General features: G+C 36.7%; 2 protein-coding genes across 2 annotated transcripts; both read right to left on the bottom strand.

Moving 5' to 3' along the window:
• Window positions 1–5,541: 5,541 nt before the first annotated feature.
• LOC125723534 (homeobox protein Hox-C8a) lies at window positions 5,542–9,220 on the bottom strand. The gene is made up of 2 exons (XM_049000213.1): window positions 8,457–9,220; window positions 5,542–7,265 (listed from the first exon to the last, which is right to left on the bottom strand). The coding sequence occupies exons 1-2, from the start codon at window positions 8,890–8,892 to the stop codon at window positions 6,949–6,951; spliced, it is 753 nt and encodes a 250-aa protein (XP_048856170.1). The 5' UTR covers window positions 8,893–9,220; the 3' UTR covers window positions 5,542–6,948.
• Window positions 9,221–13,169: 3,949 nt separating this feature from the next.
• LOC125723533 (homeobox protein Hox-C9a-like) lies at window positions 13,170–18,777 on the bottom strand. Its single transcript, XM_049000210.1, has 2 exons — window positions 15,200–18,777; window positions 13,170–13,890 (listed from the first exon to the last, which is right to left on the bottom strand). The coding sequence occupies exons 1-2, from the start codon at window positions 15,768–15,770 to the stop codon at window positions 13,646–13,648; spliced, it is 816 nt and encodes a 271-aa protein (XP_048856167.1). The 5' UTR covers window positions 15,771–18,777; the 3' UTR covers window positions 13,170–13,645.
• Between the last annotated feature and the right edge of the window lie 1,294 nt (window positions 18,778–20,071).

Raw genomic sequence — 20,071 nt, 5'->3', positions numbered from 1 at the left:
GTCTGAAGCTGTATCACAGTCTATATAAACATAAACGGTTATATAATAATTACTTCATATACTTATTACTGAATCTAATTCAAATAAAAGTAAGCATTAAGCCACCCACGTCATAATACCGCGTATATGTCCGCTCGACTACAAGTTCAATAGGAGAAACATAATTCAACACGTAAGTTCTCATCACGGTCTTAAACACACAGAGACTTAGAGGATTGATGAACTGACGCGTATTCACCCAATAATGCAGGATATCGATACTGTTGTGTGTATTTTTGCGTCCATTTAATATGGCAAACAGTAATTCATATATTTAATTACCAAATAAATTGATAAATTGACACAAGGTGGCAGTGTTGTATTTATCTATTTACATATGGGGGCGGGTCGACGGGGTTTGTTTTTTCCAGTGTGTTAAACATGGGAGGGTAAGACCCAATCACAAAGTGCTTCAGAAACTCGTAGGCGGGTGAAGGATTCTGAGAATACAGTATCTTAAAATATATACAATAATACGTACATTTAATTTTTAAATAGACTAATGGACACAGTGCTGCTGACGTATAGAATCAAAAACAGATGTTTCGGACCTTAATGGTATGATGGCGAAATTGCTTGTATGTAGAACATTATGTAACAATATGTATAATTATTCTAAAATGAAATTGGTCATTAGAATTTTGACAGAATATTTTGAAGAACTGTAGTATTGTACATTTTAAAAAGCGAAAATACTTATCTTGTAAGAAATCTTAGCAAATCGTTTATATAAATAGCGATTGTGGTTCATTTATTTTAATGCTCCAGGTGTCTCTGACCTCACTACTTGCTACTGGCCAGTTACAATGACACTCATCATAAATAGAATATATATTTAGAAAAGTAACAAGTGCGATATTCTCTCTTTTTAATTATTCTTAACAGGTTATGGGTTAAAGAGACAGGACTGGTCTATTTGGACTTAAAATATAGAATAACCTATGTACTCTGTGTCTGTCTTAAAAATCCATTTGAAAAAAAAAATTCCTCGTAAGTCCATTCAATTGGACAACATTTGCTCTATGGAATTTATGATATTAAACATCGATTTTTACATCCTTTGTCCTCTTACACAAAAACTGTGTTCAGGTTATTTTTTTTTTACATATATTCAGCAAAATTTTTTTTTCAGAAAAATCAATTAGCATGGACACAAGGTTGTATACCAAAGATAGAGTCATTAGTTTTATACATCAACAAGTAATCTTATTATTTAATGTTGCGGAATGAATTATATTAACACAAACGTCTATACATCCGTCAACGGAAGTTCAAGAAATGTTTTCTAAGACAATTATTACTGACTGCACAGAACAGTGAAGAACTCGACCAAAAGAGAACAGGTAAAGGAACACATATATTCTATTTTTTTAATGTGTTCAGCTAGGCTACTACAACGACAAATGACGTTTCCGATGGAACAGCAGAATGACCGTAGATGAATGTTGCTGTGATGCAAGCGATCATTTTAAGACACATCTGAGACATATCAAGGGTAGTGAAAAACAAAATATGATGTAAATTGCCATTAAAATACATACAAAAAGAATAAAAATATGTAACTGACCACTCCCCCCCCCACACACCGTTTAATGCATCCACATACACGGCAGCTTATTCTACAGATATGCTTTTCTCATATGTCCCAGTGGCTCCTCACGTGTTAATCACATATCACCGGGAATACCTTTGCAGACATGATACCAGGAAACGGTATAACAAACATCACGACGTCTCACAAGGAGGACATTAAGCAACCATTGACATTTTGCTTCGGTTCAATGCGCAAGCCGCCTGAGTGCTGGGAACATTTTCTGTATACATTAGGCCAGAAGCAGCCTTACTGTACCTTATTTACATACTCCCCGGCGACAGAGCACATCATGAATCTGACAAATAGCGCCAGTAACACGTTACCTTGTGAATCAACCATGCATACAGAATATTTAATAATAGTTGTTGACAAGCTGGAAAATGTATTAGCGGCGTAATTCATTATTGGCCTTGTCAAATATTTGCGAGTTGTAACGCAAACTCACCAATCACAAGCAAAACTCTGCATGACATAGAAAGTATGTTATCTATTTCAGTCCACAAAACCACTTATTAAGTCTTTTAGATGTTGAGCATTGCGAAAACAATGTATTTACACGTAGGGAGAATCAGCCTGCGTGCAGACAGCGAACCAGCACTAATAATGATACGAAGACAACCGAAAAGGCATTAACTCCTGTAATACGATTACACCCCGTTTGTATTAAAATCCAGATGAGAGCAGGGTTCGCTTGACCAAACTTTCATTCGTAATATGCATTCATCCTATGTCCGCCACTCCTTTGGGGCCGAAAAAAGAACATTTGTTGCATCATATCCCTACCTCCTATTGATATGGACTATTAGATGAACATTTAAACCAATAAGCAGCGGGGGATCCCGCACTTACCCGGGTCTTCTTCGCTGTTACTGTGACGCATGTATGGTGCTCCAACGTTATGGCGAGCAGGAGTGACGGCGAGCAAAGACGCAGAAACGCGATGCAAAGAAAAGCACTCCTTGTTTTCAATGGAGTCACGGGAGGCTCGGAATCGCACACGACAGCATGATATTTGTAACCCGAATCCTCGTGTTCTATTAGAATCCAAATGAGAAAGAAAAATACAGTTTTGCCAGCTAAGGGCTGAGAGACAAGAGAGAAAGAAGAGGAGACGATACCGTCACCGGAGCGCAGCGTGATGGTAGTAGCGTGAGGGGCTTAGAAAATAACGTTTATCCCTAACATCCAGTAAGACTAAACAACACATAAAACCAATGGAAAATTAAAAGTGACTGGACTCTTTTCTACGCTACCATTAAGTCTGCAGTGGTGTAGAGAACGTGTGATCCGAAGAAAGACTACAGTACAAAGTTCAGGTTCATGAAGACTGAGTCATGTGACTAGCTCCAGCCAATCCAAGCAAGGATTCAATCGTAAAGTTTTATTACTTAGCTGTAAATTTCTCCCCAAACAACCAAGAATGCGTTGCGCATGTCCCCCCGGCCCCCACCCCAACCCATTTTATTGACAGAGCTGTTTCTTGGTATTTCTCACACATTATGTGCATAATCTTCATATGGAATCATGAACTCCTCTTCTATATGCTTGAAACTTTAATTGTAAAAAACAGGAAAATAAGGACCACCGCAGTAAATATCTGTTAAATTATCTAAACACAGACCTTCAAATAAATGTTGCAACACCGTTACAAATTGCACGCAACTAACGTTACATGTTTTTAAACAGCAGTAAAAATGTCTTGTATGTGTCGCGGCTTTTGTCATTATTAACACATTGGCTTCAAGTTCAGTGTAACTTAATGCCTATAAGTCAAAGTTGTGCCAATACAAAAACAAGGCCGAAATAAGCTGAATTACTGATAAATATTTGCAAAATCGGCTACTGTCTGTTTAGTCTTTAAATGATGGTATATTTAGCTGGGGTCAGTTTTACATTATGTAAGATATGAGGAAGTATATGGATTTCCAGCGCATTTGATTTGATTCCAGCGCGTTGACGACCAACTGAATCAATCTGGACGCATTGCCAACGCGCGCACGCGCATCCACGCGAAGATGGCAACGCAGGACGCGTTCACATGTAGCGTTGTTTAATGCTCGGTTATTCCTAAGAGCCTATGTTCCTTAATTTCAGTTAATAGAACAGTTTTTATTTACGGTTTAAACTTCTGAATTCTCAAAATACCGTTTATTAATGTTCTTCTTTCCCGACTTGTGATATAATCTTTTTGTGGAATAATGTAATTTAGTCTGTTTCCTTTGCAACTTAATATTAACATTCCCAAGTCCCCAAAAGGCATATGAATATTAATTTATAAGTACGACTTCTTTTTAATTGAATACTTTGGGGACAGGTTATTCAAATTAAGTTACAGGATTTAAAAAATACTGAAAACAATAAATGTATCATGCAGTCTGTGTATTTAGTTTAGTTTGAAGTGTATGCTATATATTCAATAAGTGCGCAGTAGCCAAATATAATCAACTCTTGAGATTTTCACGGCCGGTTTCTGGTCATGGTTTTTAATACGAATGAAAGGGCTAAAGGAAAAACATACCAATCATAATAAAATAAATGTACCATGTTTAACTATGAATGGGAAAGTTGTCTATATATATAGTAGCATATCTTATTGTTATTAGAAGTGTAGATATTTGGATCGACGCTGCAGTCTTTCTAATGACGACAGCACGTACGTCTTATATGTCCTCATGAAAGCTCACAATATAGAAACTACCAGGCCTCATAAACTGGCCCGATTAAAAAATAATTCAATATATATTTTTTGTTTTTTCTTGTGTGTTTTAACAAAGCATAGTAAACGTAAAATGTAGTACTATTCCGTTTCAAGCATACCCATCGATTTGTTTATGGATACAATATTTACCTGAAATATTAATTTAGAACTATTTTTAGTTACATATTTTGATTCGCTTCAAGAAAAAAACAAGAAACAAACAACGGTGATCCAAAGACAAATGGAATGTTAATAACATCAATTAATGTGCTGTGTCCTTATTAAGGACTTAATGTGTATTACGTTGGTAAATTGTTTTCTAAAGTAAATTCAAAATTAAAATACTGCAAAATATTTTTGCCGCTTACGTAGTATGAGTGTGCACAGATAAAATTTGACGCCGTTCGTTTCAATAACTGTCGTTTACATCGAATTTTAATTTGTGTGTTTTACTTCTAATCCTATAAATAATTCAAGAAACGAAATTACAATGTGATTTTAAACAAAGTGTGGTCAAATGTTTAAAAGCTTAATTTATTTACGTTTTACATTTTAATTGCTGCAGACAATTTATATTACGCAGATCATTAAAGGCAGTATCAGTCTATCCTGTCCTGTAACGGCAGTTAAAGTCTATAAATGCCTCAAACTTTCAGAAAATAGCTTTAATAATTATTAAATTATAAAAATTAATTCTTAAAGCTTTACCTGAAAATTTTTTGCGCGTCCCGGAAATTGGTAGTTTTTAACCAATCCTCTCTATGAAAGATCCCTCCTATGGTTCGCGTATTTCAAACGAAATAATTTTCAGGTGTCTGAAACTGTTTTAAATTGGATTAACTTTATCCTTTGAACATTTATTTTTTTTATAGCATATATGTTTAAGCAAATACGCCACACTGCACCATTTAGTTTTATCGAAACTTCAGAGTATGAAAACAAACCAAAAGTTAACCCAGGACGGCTTTACAAGTTGTGGCAAGCCATGAATCCCCCCACCCCCCTGTCTCCAGATTTGTTTTTTACTTTTCTTCCATTTCGCTTACTTACTCCTTTAGGCAACGACGCTATAATACCTTATGCAACTTAACACATGGGCAAACCTTGGTGCTCGGGACTCTCCGACTTAGTAGTAAGACCAAGTTAACATTTAACCAAGTCGCACTTTAAAGCACACGACTGAGAATCGATCGGGGCGTAGAGAACCATATTCATCTGCTGATTCGTCTTTTATTTATTTCATTTTTTGTCACTCAGAACATTCAGAACTCTTTAATTAAAACATAAGAAAACGAGCATATTGCTAACGGCAAGATACGAATAGACATACATGGAGATTATATTCAGTGCAATAAAAACCTACTCTATGACATCAATACAATATAATAATATCAATTGAAATTCTAGTTAAGAGTAATAAAAAAACAAAATGTGCATTTTAACATTGTGTAGGCAGTTTAAGTTGTTGGGAGAAATTTAATATATATTATATGAATTCAGCTGCATAGCAGTGTCCATCAAGCTAACGCAAAGCTTTAGGGCTACAAATCATTTAAAATAAAACAAAACAGAAATACAAATAAAAACTAATCATAGGTAGTATTACATTGTATAAGTTACACAGCATATTTTAAAACACAGAAAGTTAATTTACAGTCACTTCAACAGTACAACTTCCATTGTGGAAAGTATGTTTCCATGGCTAGAGCATTAAATTCATAAGCAGGGGTTATAAATCGACGGAGTCCTGCTGAAATCCAACAATGAAATTAAGAGCATCGGCGACGTAAAACTGTCTTAACTTTCAAATGATAGTCATCAGTAATTCTGTAAATGTGACATGGCCAATACCACGTGCATGTCCGAGCCGCTGAATAGTTGTTTTGGAAATGTATGGTTGTTGTACAGACAGTTACTTAAATTCAGAGTAAAAGTGTTCTAAACTAGAAGCAGGTCACTTATTACGTCCCCGTAGCATCTGCAAAACGCAGCAGTGAATAGAATCTGTATGCAAGGTTTGCAAGATAATAAGACAGGCCTGCATATTTTGAATTGGACCAGGATGTTTAACATTAAAAGGGACTGTGAACGCTGTAATTTCGTCATTATTGTAACGTTTCAAAAAGTAAAGGATTTTATATTTTCGTTTTTTTTATAATAGCAAGGGCTCTATTTCTACTGAAACCGTAATTAAACCGATATTGTGTTTTGTGGCTCTCCTTTTGATTCAAGTTGCCTCTTCGTTGCTTATTTTTATAAATAGTTGTCCTGACTTTACAGAACTCCGAAAAATGACATAAGCCGATTCACATCGTCCTGATTGGGAACTAGACTGGAGTTGCAAAGCCACAACTTTTCGTAAACAATCGTCATTATTTTTCAAATAGTGGATGCTTCTTGCAGAGCAAGATAAATGGACTTCAGACGATTTTTCGTTCTATCATGGGAGCGCGTGGCAAAGGGAAATGGTTTGACAGTTACGACTCTGGGATTTTTCTCACTTGTTGACTCAATTAAACTGTGGCAATAAAGTTTATGCGCTCTCTGGCTCTCTCTCTCTCCCACACACTCTCTGTATGGCCTTCATGCCATATAACCATAAAGAAAGGCAATAAAATCACTTTTTAGTCTCATCTTTCTCTTCCGTTTCCTTTTTTTCATCTTCTCCCCCCTCGCCATCCTCGTTACATTCCTCGTCGGCGTCGGTCTCGGCCTCCCCTCTCTGTCCCGGGAATTTGTCTTTGTTATTTTCCTTTTTCCACTTCATACGACGGTTCTGAAACCAGATCTTCACCTGCCGCTCCGACAGGCCAAGTGCATGAGACACTTCAATGCGTCTCTTACGTGTAAGGTAGGGATTGAACAGAAACTCCTTCTCCAATTCCAGTGTTTGATAACGACTGTAAGTCTGCCGTCCGCTGCGCCGTCCCGGAGCTATAAAACGAAACAAGTAATCCGCAACAAAAAATCTATATTGAGAATGCGAGGTATACCACTCCGGATTATACCAAATGTAACACCTATAACATCAACAAAACATGTAACCTCATATCATAGTGGATCCACTGTGTGACATTTTGCATGATAAAGGAATATATTATACTGCTCAGAAATTGTAAGTAATTTTTATTTATATTTTAAATGTGTAGCATATTGTAATGGGATATATTGATGCAATTCTTCTGCGCGTTGTCTACCAACTAATTATAGTAAATTGGAAGACTTTTACTGTGTTCTACATTTGGGCATTTATTCACTAAAGCTGTACTGGTGTGCCGGATGCGGCGAGCCTTGCTAGTTATTTAACTGAGCATTTTCATGCAGTTAATAATATGGTATACGTGTTTTATATATACATGTGTAAAATGTATAAAATACTTCGAAATAAACCACACTAAACAAAATAATTTCATGTGCAATTTGTGCATATTTTCTCAACAACAAAATGTGCTCACCTCGTATGCTTATTTGTTTATTTATTTTTAGTTTATTTACAGGCATTTCAGACACACTTATTCAGTCCTAGTTATGTTGAGTGTTCGTGTAACGCGCCCAAACAAAACCAAAGGCCAGAGTGTTTTTGATGAGGGTATTAAACGGTTATTACTGTCAGTTGTTCGCGTTGTGTGTGAACAGGTGCGTAGGCTACGTTCTGACGTTGAATACGAAAGCGTTCAAAGATAAAGAATATTTATTATTCTACTCATAATTTCATTCCGAGCTTTTGTGATATATTTTCTTTTTTGATGGATTTCTGTGCGTTGCGATTTTAACACACTGGACTTTATTAGCCGACATCCAAAGCTTTAGTATAATCCTCGTTATTTCTCCATTAGAATACATGGCAACATAAATTAATGGAATATAAAACTGGGTAAATTGGATACCGATGAAAACTTTGCATAAATGTGAGTACTATGAACACCTGAATTTGCTTGCATGTAGGCTGTTAAGAAGCGGATGCATGAATATGAAATCTTTGCGAAAAAGCGGCCTACTGACGTTCCAGCAGTCAATCCTAACGGCACAGAAACACATTCAAAGAGACACACACACACACACACACAAACATAGAATCTCCTTAGAACTGACACACATGAGTATTGGAATACAAAGATTTCTGACCGTGAGGTCTCATCCAAGGAAACATGAGACTTGGGGACGGGTTTTGATTTAAGTGCCCTTGTCCTTCTCCAGGGTTCGTGCCATTTGACGATTTACAGTCTGGATATTGCGCTATGCTCGCCTCTTGCTGGGTACCATAAAGTGATTGTCTTGGAAGGGCTTCGTATCCATAAAATTTAGTGGCATCTCCGTGGCAAGCCAAAGCGCACGGGTTTTGCTGGAAGCCCGGGTTAGAGATTCCTGAAGTGCCGTGATGGAAAAAGTCTTGGACGTGATGGGACGGATGTTGAAATCCCGGCGCTGCTCCTCCGTGTCCGTACACCAGCGCATGGCTCCGCGTGACGCTCTGAGGGAACCGACAGTCGTAGTAAGATGGTTCCAATGTTTCGCTGGGTTTGTATTTTGAGAAAAGAGGGTTAACAAAATAAGAGCTCATGTTTTTTTTCGCATTCACAATAAAATGATGTTTTTAAACGGTTTCCTCTTGTAATAAAAAGAAACTATATCCCAAGTCTCATAAAACTCAGACACAACAACCGGAACATGAGGGAGGGGGTAAAATCGCTATTTGTTTGAACAATCCCACACCGCTCTCTCTCTTGCCCCTCTGAAATTTTCTCGTATCTGAGTGCCTTCCTCTGTCCTTCCTCTTTTTCCCCTATTTGCCGCTTCAAATCCTGCTCATGTCGTGTGCAGTGTCTGCGTGCTTGGGCTAAAGCTGGCTAGGTCGGACGATACACGCACAGGAGATTTTTTCTTCCCACCCCCACTCCATCGACCCCCTCCTCTTCAGTCTCCACCAACCTTTAAAGCCCCCCCCTTCCCCCATCCACGAGCAGTTTCAGACGTTCTACCTTGAACAACATTATGAAGCAATGTCGAACAATGCTTACTGGTTTTTCAACTGTTTCTACGGAGGAAACCTGTGGTGAAGAACAGCGGTTGTTATGAATGCCTGGCAATGAATGTATTTTGATATCTCACATGATTTGACGTTAACAACAAGGACTGTTTACGCATCGGCTGCGCTATAATTACAGCACATTATGTTTTAACTGATTTTATGATATTAAATTATGAATGGCAATTATATTAGTAATACAATTTATACTATTATTATTTTATTTTATTAATACAAGTTACGCCTCTGTTAGAATTCTACTAATATTTTCAATCGTTTTCATAATATCAAATGATCACAAACTGTAATTATGGTATTTTATTGACGTGACTATGGTTCGCGAGCCTCATTTCTTATTAAAAGTCAATGACAATATGGTATGGAGGCTAACTTGACACGTGAACGCTCAGAATCATTGACAATGTCTCTGCTTGTATTTGTCTTGACGTGTTCCAACATCTGTTGAAAATAAATAAATCATGAAAAATCGATTAACTAAATATCGGAAATATTTGCCGTTATATTCACCCGATTCAATTAATGCGTTGTTTTGGCCCCGTGAACCCACAAGAAGTCACGCTTCTCTCTTTAGTTCTGTGTGATTGCCGATTATATTTCGCTATATTAAAATATATTTAAAAAGCAATAATCGGGAACTGACAGATGAATGATAGATACTTTAACAAGGCACAATTTTACATTACACCATTACAGTATTTGACGTGTATAATCCAATATGGACGATAGCTAACAATGGCGATTATAATCATATGCATATTGCAGGGTGTATGTATTTTTTATTTAGTAATTATCTTTTAACATAAATGTAACTAATTCTGCAATTGTACGTAAATTCTGCGTACGTTTTTGATTTTCTTATATAACGACGGTTATGGCATTTATATCAGTAACGTGTAATATATGAATCTATTATTATTGTTGTACGATCTTGGTTTCTCTACTGTTCTCTCTCCATAATATTTCACTGTGTGCATTCCTGCCCCCCCCCCCCCCCCCCCACACACACAAAAAAAGTTTCCTTTTGTTGGTTCGCTGCCCCGATTAGAAACAATGTTTCGTTTCCTAATTATAGCGAAGAAATGTTTGTGATATCAGAAATAACAGCCTTAATGTGAATATTGATGCTTAATGTTTAATATGGACAGTGTTTCTCCAAAAAGAATAAATGACATTAAACATATTTCTATATCGACCATCTCTGTATATTTGTACATGTATTCCTGTGTATTACTATTATACATCACACGAATACAACACAGTTGGGCATAAATTAATATCCAACTGTGTTCTATTCTAACTGCAACGTATTCCGTGCCATTTTTGTGTAATTACGTGGTAAAACTTTCACATTTTAGCAGTTTTGAACAGAAGAAACAATACCACCCGTGATTCAACAGCGACATCTAGTGTTCGTAGTTGAGTAATATTGTTGTATGTGTGAAGTTGCATGTGCGAAATGGCAAATAAGACTAAAATCACATTTCGTGAAAAAAGTTAACTGTCTGTGGTTATATAAGGTTATATGAAGGAGAATTTAATCAAAAAACGTTTAATTTAAAATGTAATTGGTATGTTTGATTTTACATCTGTGCAATTTTTTGACATCAATACACGTAATGTTATTGTAGCTTCCGACTACATTTGTGTAGGTTATTTCTTTAACTTACACTATTAATATAGGTATATAATTATTATTATTATTATTATGATAATATGATCAATATTGAATACATTGAATGCGCCACCATCTGCTTAAATGTCCGAATAGTTAAACTTAATCCCAACAGCAATAAATGTTCTTCTATTTAACACGTAGCCAACTGTATTTAACTTACATCTATATTAAATAATTGCGATTAAAAACAAACACCATTCAACAAATAGCAGTGATGATAATTACAACTGAAGGTTGAAAACATATGTGGCCACTTGCAAAACACGTTTTAAAATTAATAATTTAAGTATAAAGACTGTTGCTCTACGTACTTAAATTCACGCGACATTTGGGAAAATATTACGTTGTCCGAAGTCAGAGGCTAAACTTCAATTTTGTGGACACTTCTCCTTACACCTGCTTAAACGACCTTTCCGGAATAACATTTTAATTTTATTTTATTTTGTTTTAAATCACAGACACCTCTCTTGATATTATTGCGCAAAGAAGAACAAGAAAAATCGCAGAGCAATAACATGTTTATAATACGTGTAGTTTGTGGAAATGTCATTGAACATTTCTGCTTCAAAATCATTGTACCGCCGGACCCGTAATTTGTACGTTTGGACCCGATGAATTGATGGTAAATCATGAAGAAACGAACTAAAATGACTGAGAAAATTCAAGTTTGGTGCCTTTGATCATTCTTCTGCAGAAATTCTCTACTCTTGCCCTCGTTGACTTTGAAGAGGAAGGATAATGGGGAAACGTGTTTGCAGTGGATCTTTCAGACAAAATAAGAGCAATAAGCTTCCTTTGAAACGGCCCACCATTGTCTCAAATTAAAACAATAAAATAATTTAGGCCAGACGTCTAGCCAGTTGCCCGGGTTTTGCTTTGTTTGAATGTAAGGGAAGCAAACAGCGCAGGCTCTACTACGGCAGTAAAACCTGCATTTTTGTCCTCAGTAGCGGAAATGTCATAGTATATTGGGCTCTAAAAATCCCTGAAACCGACGTGTATTGTGTGTATCGTCACAAAAAGGCGCTTTCTTGACGCTCCCATGAAATAAACGCTATTCCACATACGTTAACAACAGGAAGCGGAACCTCGAGTGACTACGATGAAGAGTCCCTTGTCTCATTTTTCATAATAATACTAATACTAATAATACTAATAATACTACTACTAATAATAATAATAATTCAACAACGTTTCGGAATATCTAAAGATATTTGGCTAGCCTTATGCTAAACACTAGCATGCGTGGATTTCTGGTATGTTCGAGTACCATTACATCATTTTAGTGCTAAAACAGCACAACCGCACAATAACATGTGTAGAAACCAACATTAATTGCCTTGTGTTGATGGCTTGTGTCTTTATTTTTATGAACTTAGCGTACTTGGCTACAATAACTTTTAAGTTATATAGGAAAAACGTATAGGTAAATGTAGCAGTTCTTTTCTCGACGTAACTATAGGTGAAAATATTTTTTATGTTTAGATAAGCTTAAGAGCATCGGGTAAATGAAATAATCGGTGTAAAACCATTTCCTTGTAGGATTCTTGGCAGTTGTAATAATATACGGCGATTTCAGTCCACGAGAAAAATAGGCCTCGAGAAAAACAACATTTCAATTATTGTTTTCACGGCAAAACTTTCTGGATCTAGAAAGGAGTGAATACATAATCTGTAAGCGGGCCCAAATAAATACTTAAGGCTCCACAGATATACTCCAAAATTACACCTATATATGGAAAATATATTCCAGAATCATCATATTTCAAGGACATGGTAAATTATGGTTGTGAGTATACTGCTGGGAAAGGCTCGTTAAAGAAACGAAACAGGAAGCGCTATGATTTAGCTTGCCAGATGCTTTTAATAATGAATATACTCCCTAGATATGGCGCGGAGAACGAAAAGTTTTTTGAATCTGGATGTTTTTTTTTTTTCTAAAACAAGCCCACGGCCCGATTATTTCGTTTTCTGACAGCGATTGTCCTAGAGATCATCGTTTTGCAAGGCCCACACCTCTGGAGCACAACGAGACTGGTGCTGGTATGCGTGCTTCTACTAGCATGTGTACAATTCTACTGAGTATGAATCAAAACAACGGAAGGAATCACGAAAATTCACCGTGGTGCATTAAATTTATTTACACGTAGCCTTATAGACAAATATCCCTGTTTTTCTTGTCATATTACTCAACTCACGATAGAAAGCCTTTAACACGTATATTAATCTAAAAGTAAACAGCCATAACTACAAATACACGCAAGGCATTCATAAATTACAAATCAACAGAAAAAATATATGTATAATTTCAAGTAATTTTCTCTGGTTGTATATGAATAAGGAACGTGACCTTTTTGTTTTCGTTCTACACAAATACACAAGAACACAAACAGACACAGGCACTCATACACTGTTAAAAATTAAAACTCAAATAGCACATCGGGAGTTTACATAATAAAAATGCGTCAGACTGTAATACAGTTACACTGAAAATCAAACATTTAACTGGAAATGTGAAAGGACAATATGGTAAGACGCTATAAGTATTTTGCGAGAGTTTCTCTTTGTCCTTTTTACGTCGACCGTTTCCCATTATTGTTCATTGCTATCAGTCTTTTCTTTATTCAGTTTCTTCATCTTCATTCGTCGATTCTGGAACCAGATTTTAACTTGACGCTCCGTTAGATTTAGGACTCGCGCCACTTCGTACCGTCGGTCCCTGGTAAGGTACATATTGAAAAGAAACTCCTTTTCAAGTTCGAGAGTCTGGTATTTCGTGTAAGGACAACGTTTCTTCCTAGTGGAACGTGCATGGATCCAATTCGCCACAGGATTATCTGCAATTCGACAAAGCAAGCATTGCTAAAATTAAGATAACGACAACATTTTACCAGAAATTGTCATTTTAATGCATTTTAATCTATATAGCATTCTATCTCCAAGGGATTACATTTAAGGTCCCATTGCATTACACCCATTTGAATTAATGGTAATGTTATTTCTATCTGAATATTTGTAAAATATGCTTAAGCAGTCTGTTTTCATACAAATGAAAAAAACCTCCGTTTTGCGTTTCCTTACTGCGCTTTTAAAAACGGATCCAGTCGTAAAATAGTGAGTGCTCCCATTTGCTTTATAGGCCCATAAACGAATTTAAACGCCCCCAGTTTCAAGCCTTTACAGGTCTACATCACCCATGCCTCAATGTATTACAGAGATTTCCCTTTCTCTGTTTGACTCATTGAGTTATGTTTAGATGCTGCGCAATATAAATAGTACAATTGGACACATAGGTATATCTAGGATATGTAGCGTCTTGATTGGTGACGTAATATTAGTTAAATATAACATTTCGCGGAGAGCTTTGCATACAGCATTATATTACGAGTGTAGTTTTTGATAAGCACGTCATTTTAAAATGACTCGCGAAAAGAATTTGACTAACTTCAGACACACGTCAAAAATACACCCACTTCAGCATTTTACAGCTGACTCTCCTTCTTTAGTAATCGCACATTCTCCTGCAGATTTAAAATGAACTTATACTGGAATACAAGGTTTGTGTGGTAACGTTATTTTATTTAAGCACTCTGTACGTGATAACGTAATGTAATAAGACCATCAACAATAAATACTTCCACGACCACAAAAATTGTGGTAGTAGTAGTGGTAGTAGTAGTAGTAGTAGTAGTAGTAATAATAATAATAATAATAATAATAATAATAATAATAATTGTATTGCAAAGCTACTACTCTCCTTGTCTACATTGCACAATACAGCGCGTATTTTGACATTGCTCAAAATAAATAGCTGAATCAAGTTATAATAACTGCAATAGTGGGCAATTTTATATTTGCCCCAGATACGAAATGAATTGGACTTAAGTTGTATTACATCACTTAACGGCTTGCTTTTAAAGTTTCCCGTTTCTTCTTTTACAGCCTCTTTCCCTTTTTACAACCCTATACTATTGGGGATTGTCCTGTTTCGTACCATGAACCTCCTATAGCATTGAAGTCCGAAACGAGGAGGCGAAAAAAGGAAGGCTATTTTAATAGAGCGAAGAAAGAAAACAACGCCACGCCAACAGATCCTGTCCTGAAACACAAGGAAATATATTATGAAAAGAAATCACTTCCACTTACTCGGATCTAAGTCGGGTTTGTCGTCTTTATGTTTTTCAGAAGCCACAATATCCGACACCGGAGACAGAACGTTATGCTGCGTCTTATCTCGCGTATCGGCAGAGCAGCCGTAAGGATACTCGGAAAAAGCGCGTCCGCTGGAGGCCAGGCAGTCCCCGGCTCTTCGTTCTGGGATGGCGTCAGGTTTCAACCCATAGGGTCTGTTGTTTGCCGGATAGCCGGGGAAGGATACAGGCGCTGAAATAGGCTCCAGCCAAGAGCGCACGTACCTGGAGTCCGTCCCCAAGTGAGCCTGGTGAGTGTACGGGTGGTAAACCACTGAGGTTTGCGAATGAACTGGGCCCCAAGACGTAGTAAAGACTGGAGATTTTGGAGCGAAGCTGCAGGAAGGAAAGTCGGTACACTCTGGTACTAAGGGTGCAGCACGGGAGCCGGAGGGTAGCAATTCAGGAGTGGAGAATCGAGTCGCCAGCACATCCTCGCTTTCATGGTTTATCAAGGAATCCACGTAATAATTGCTTATTGGACCCGTGGTCGACATGATAAAGCCCGTTCTCTGTTTTACATGCATTCGATTATTATATGGACTGTAGGTGTACTTTTTATCTGCCCATAGAACAATCACGCCAGGTAATTATTTCCATGGACTTCTTTTGCGCCCATTGGCTGCCTGTGAAACACGTGATTATATTTACCCGAAAAATTGTACACTGGATCAATGCGCGATTCTCTCAGCGAAGGTGATGCACTACGGGGCTTCAACTGGGATTTATTTCATGACTTTCATTTCTACAGGAAGTAACTTAATGCTTCAGTGCTGAAATGTATCTATGCCGTGCTCGCAATAAACATAAAAACTAGGGATTTCACTTCCGTACTGAAGCAGGAGGTACGTTTACAACTGGCACTATTTGTTGATGTAATTAATCTCTGTCGACCGAAGTCTTTTATGCTCTGTTGAACTTCTTATGCTTCCTTTGATAACTGTGTTAGATGTAATTTCGGACATTTAAGAAAAGGTTTGCTGACGTCAGATTTATGCGGTTTTTCGCTTACGCTTGACCCAGGCGCAAAGGTACGAAGAAAAGCAGTTATTCCATCCTGAATTTAGCATAAGATTCCTTATTTATTAAAACAAGAAAGGTTGAACCGAATTTTGGGGAGGTGGTACTGAGAGGATTGTAAACATTCCCATCCAAAACCTGTATATTCTGCGACGGGTCGCTTGTGTTTTTATGTCCATCAATAAATTTTTTACGAGGGTCATTTGATTGTTCATAAACGTGTCGTTAATAAAAACTAAGTCCGAGTTATTCGTATCCTATACGAATTGCAATCCGCTGTATCTGGAAAAACAACGAAAGAAAAATATATGCAAAATAATAGATAAGACTGGAATTTGGGACTTGATGTTTATTCATTACTGGCCTTGATTTAAGTTTTGACTAAAGTTGTTGGTAAAGCAGAAAATTGTAATAGCCTATTATTATTTTAAAAGTATGTAATGAAAGAGCTCTAATATATTTTGTGATATGTTAATGTGGAGTGAAGCTGAACAAATGCAAGTAACAGATAAATACAAATGTTGCGACCCACGTTAAATTGGTGTAGCTGTGCGTGGCTTATGATTGTTTACTTTGCAGGTGTATTACTTTCCATGTAAGCAGGAGAAGTGTTCCACTTTCCATATACCCGCTTGCTGCTTGTAATGAATGAATGTATAATGTTCTTTTTGGGCGAAATGCTTTTCTGTTAAATCTAGGCCTACGCAAGGCCTATACTCTTAACAGCTCGCGACTGCATTATAGTAGTAATAGACGTGTCCGAGGAGACATTCTGATATTTTACGTGTGTATTTACTCGTATATATAGAAAATAAATTCTTGTTTTATTCAGCTTTCTGATTTTGCCTGAAATACCAACTCCCACAGAAAATCCGATTTTCTGTTGTGACGCAATTAAGATAATGAAGTATGATAAACTAAAATCGGAATATCCCGATTCAGCAACATTTGGATTCGGTTGGAATTTGCCCGGTTTGTGCTTAGGGCCGAAAAGAAGACGTGTATCGATTGTCAATGTAGCTGCGTCGTTCTGCACTTTATTCAAATAGGCTATAGCCTTTCACTCTGGGCTGCATTTTAAGTAAACGCAATATCATACTTTTGTTTGAAATAAATTAGATATTGCGATTAAATATGTACAGAATACTGATGCAGGTAAATCAAGAGTGATGCAGTAATAATATCCTTTTTGTTAAGACCTTTTAATGTTTGTCTTTCGTGTGCTATAGCGTGTTCTGCAGGCATTCGCTGCCGTCGTTCAAGTCCATTCTCCACCAAAAAGGTTAATATAACGTACAACAGTGTACGGCGTAAAATAACCCAATGTGTTGACAAATTTCATTTGCGCCCATTGGCAGATAGATGTATTTGGTATTGACGTTGACAGAAAGGAAACTCTCAGTTGGGCAGTTGACTAACTAAGATACCAAAGAAACCACGCGGTTATTCAGTAGAATATAGTTATGCTTTCGTAAATTAAAATTGTTTGTACAATTCCGAAAAATAACAATATACCATACGCTTACTTAAAAGTAAACCGATTAAATATTTTATAATGCGAACATACTGCACAAATTAACGCACACATATACCTTTTCTTTGCAAAGAAGGCATTCAAGCTATTGGTTATTGGAAATCTATATTATGTGCCTCACAGAGTGAAAGTTATCTGTATATGGGAGATAAGCCATGACGTCAGTTGATTCTTCGTGATATATATTTTTTTGTTTACCTGTGATTTTGTTGTGTTCAGCATAATAAGTTCGCTAAATTATCCTGAAGTCCAGCATAATGTGTGCTTATATTTGTTTTATCGTTTTGATGTCGGTAATTTATAAGCAAATTTATAGGTTTAAACGTTTGCATTTACATCAAACGTAGGCTACAAGAGGGTAGTAAATGTGGTTTTGAATTCTTTCATTTTCTAACAATACTATAGTTGTTGCAAAAATATATAGCGTGCGCTTACGAAAAAAACGAAAAATAACGACTGCAATCTGGCAAATAATGATCATAGCGCATAAATTATGCCCACGCTAACGCGCGCACGCGCGCGCGCACACACACACATGCATACACATACGTGTTGTTTTGGAAAGGGAAAAAAATGCAAAAATTAAAAATGCATTTCTCGTGCCAAGAGGAGAGGCAGAATGTCAAATACGTATTCATTTCGGAAATTAAATTATGTATATTTCACTGTTGTTTTTCTGAATTTCTACTTGGTTTCATGAACATAATTCATTGTTGAATGGAGTGTTTATACCTTATTGATTGAGAAGCACCTGTGGTAAGGTGACGTGGGGTAAGCAATTTAAAAAGCATGGAATTAAATTCATGATGTGACACGTTAAACAATATTACTTCTGCGAATGTATTTAGCGCGTCCACACCTTTTATTACTAACAGAATGTTAGAGAGACGAGCCATAAGCAGATAAGCAGAGCCGCCGATTGGTATTTCAACTTATACAATATTTATGTACTTGAAAAATTTATATAAATATTGCATATTTCGTTGTGTGCTCATAATTTAATGATAAAATGAATTAAATAGCCTTCCTCCGCCCTCCAGCCCCCACCCCCCCCCCCCCCGCTGCTGACTTGGTGACTCCAAATTCTCTCCAAGTGTCAGAATTTATGTTTTACCGCCAAATGTATCCCATCCAGGTTTTCAGTGTAACATTTCTGATGAATTGTAAGCTTAATTGGATAAGAGGTTATTTAAATGGATGGATGACAATTATAACCTCTGATTCCATCTTCTTTCATATATTCCTAGCACTGCACATGGTGATTAAAAAGTATGGAATGCATTGCGTATATGTATTCCCTGGTCTTTGGAGTGTGACATGGCGTAACGTTTGTCCTTCGAGGAGGCTTGTTATTTACCACAAATCGCGCGGAGGACTCGGAAATTGACGCTTCGCCAGCAGTCACCATTAAATAAGGAATTAAACAAGACCTCGATCAGCGGAGAACTGCACTGACCAGGTAACAATAGTTTTAGCGTATAACAGCATGTGTTCAGCGATTCACAACAAATTGAGCAGTTCGCCTTCGCGAACACAGAGAGTAAATGAGATATAAAGACTATAATGAGATATATAGACCTTTGTATGAAAATAAAAAAAAGCTTCAAGTCGCACTAAACAAAAATCAGAAACAAGAAGTTGAACTGTATTCGCGCGACTCATGTTTCCAAGAAGATTTATTAATTAAAAAAATAAAAAATGCCAACAAACAGACTCTGGCTTATGATCTATTCGTATTCAGTATATATATTGTATTTTTCGTCCACATTCGATACTTGTGAAATTCAGCCAATGCTTCTTCGATGGCACAGAGGTGTGTAAGGTTTTGTTTTAGAAGCCTTCTTTTCCAAAAGCAAGCACACTATTGCAATTTCTTATATTTTAGATATTATCGCAGCATTATGACAATTGCGCTACCTCATTTTGCTTCCGTAGTTAAGGCTGTGCTCGCATTTATGCAGTTATCCGTTCGCAATTTTTTTCTGTATTTTCACTTATATACAAACACTGTTCAGCTGAATTTTCACCATGGTTTTTAAAAGTAAAATGTTATATTCTCATATTGAAACGGCTGGGAAACTAGACTTTACACCTTTTAAATGACACAGACATACAGTTGAGTTGTAATTGCTCATCCTCTATTGCTAATCATAGAAAATGATTTAACCATAACAGCTTACAAGATGTCTGTTATTGATTCATAACTTGCTGATCCATTTTCTAACAATATCGGTATTTAAAGGTCCTCAGCGTGATTCCGCATTAAACTCAAAA

The sequence above is a fragment of the Brienomyrus brachyistius genome, unplaced genomic scaffold, assembly GCF_023856365.1.
Source record: "Brienomyrus brachyistius isolate T26 unplaced genomic scaffold, BBRACH_0.4 scaffold50, whole genome shotgun sequence".
In the NCBI taxonomy this organism is placed as follows: Eukaryota; Metazoa; Chordata; class Actinopteri; order Osteoglossiformes; family Mormyridae; genus Brienomyrus; species Brienomyrus brachyistius.
This window is presented reverse-complemented; position numbering and strand designations above follow the sequence as displayed.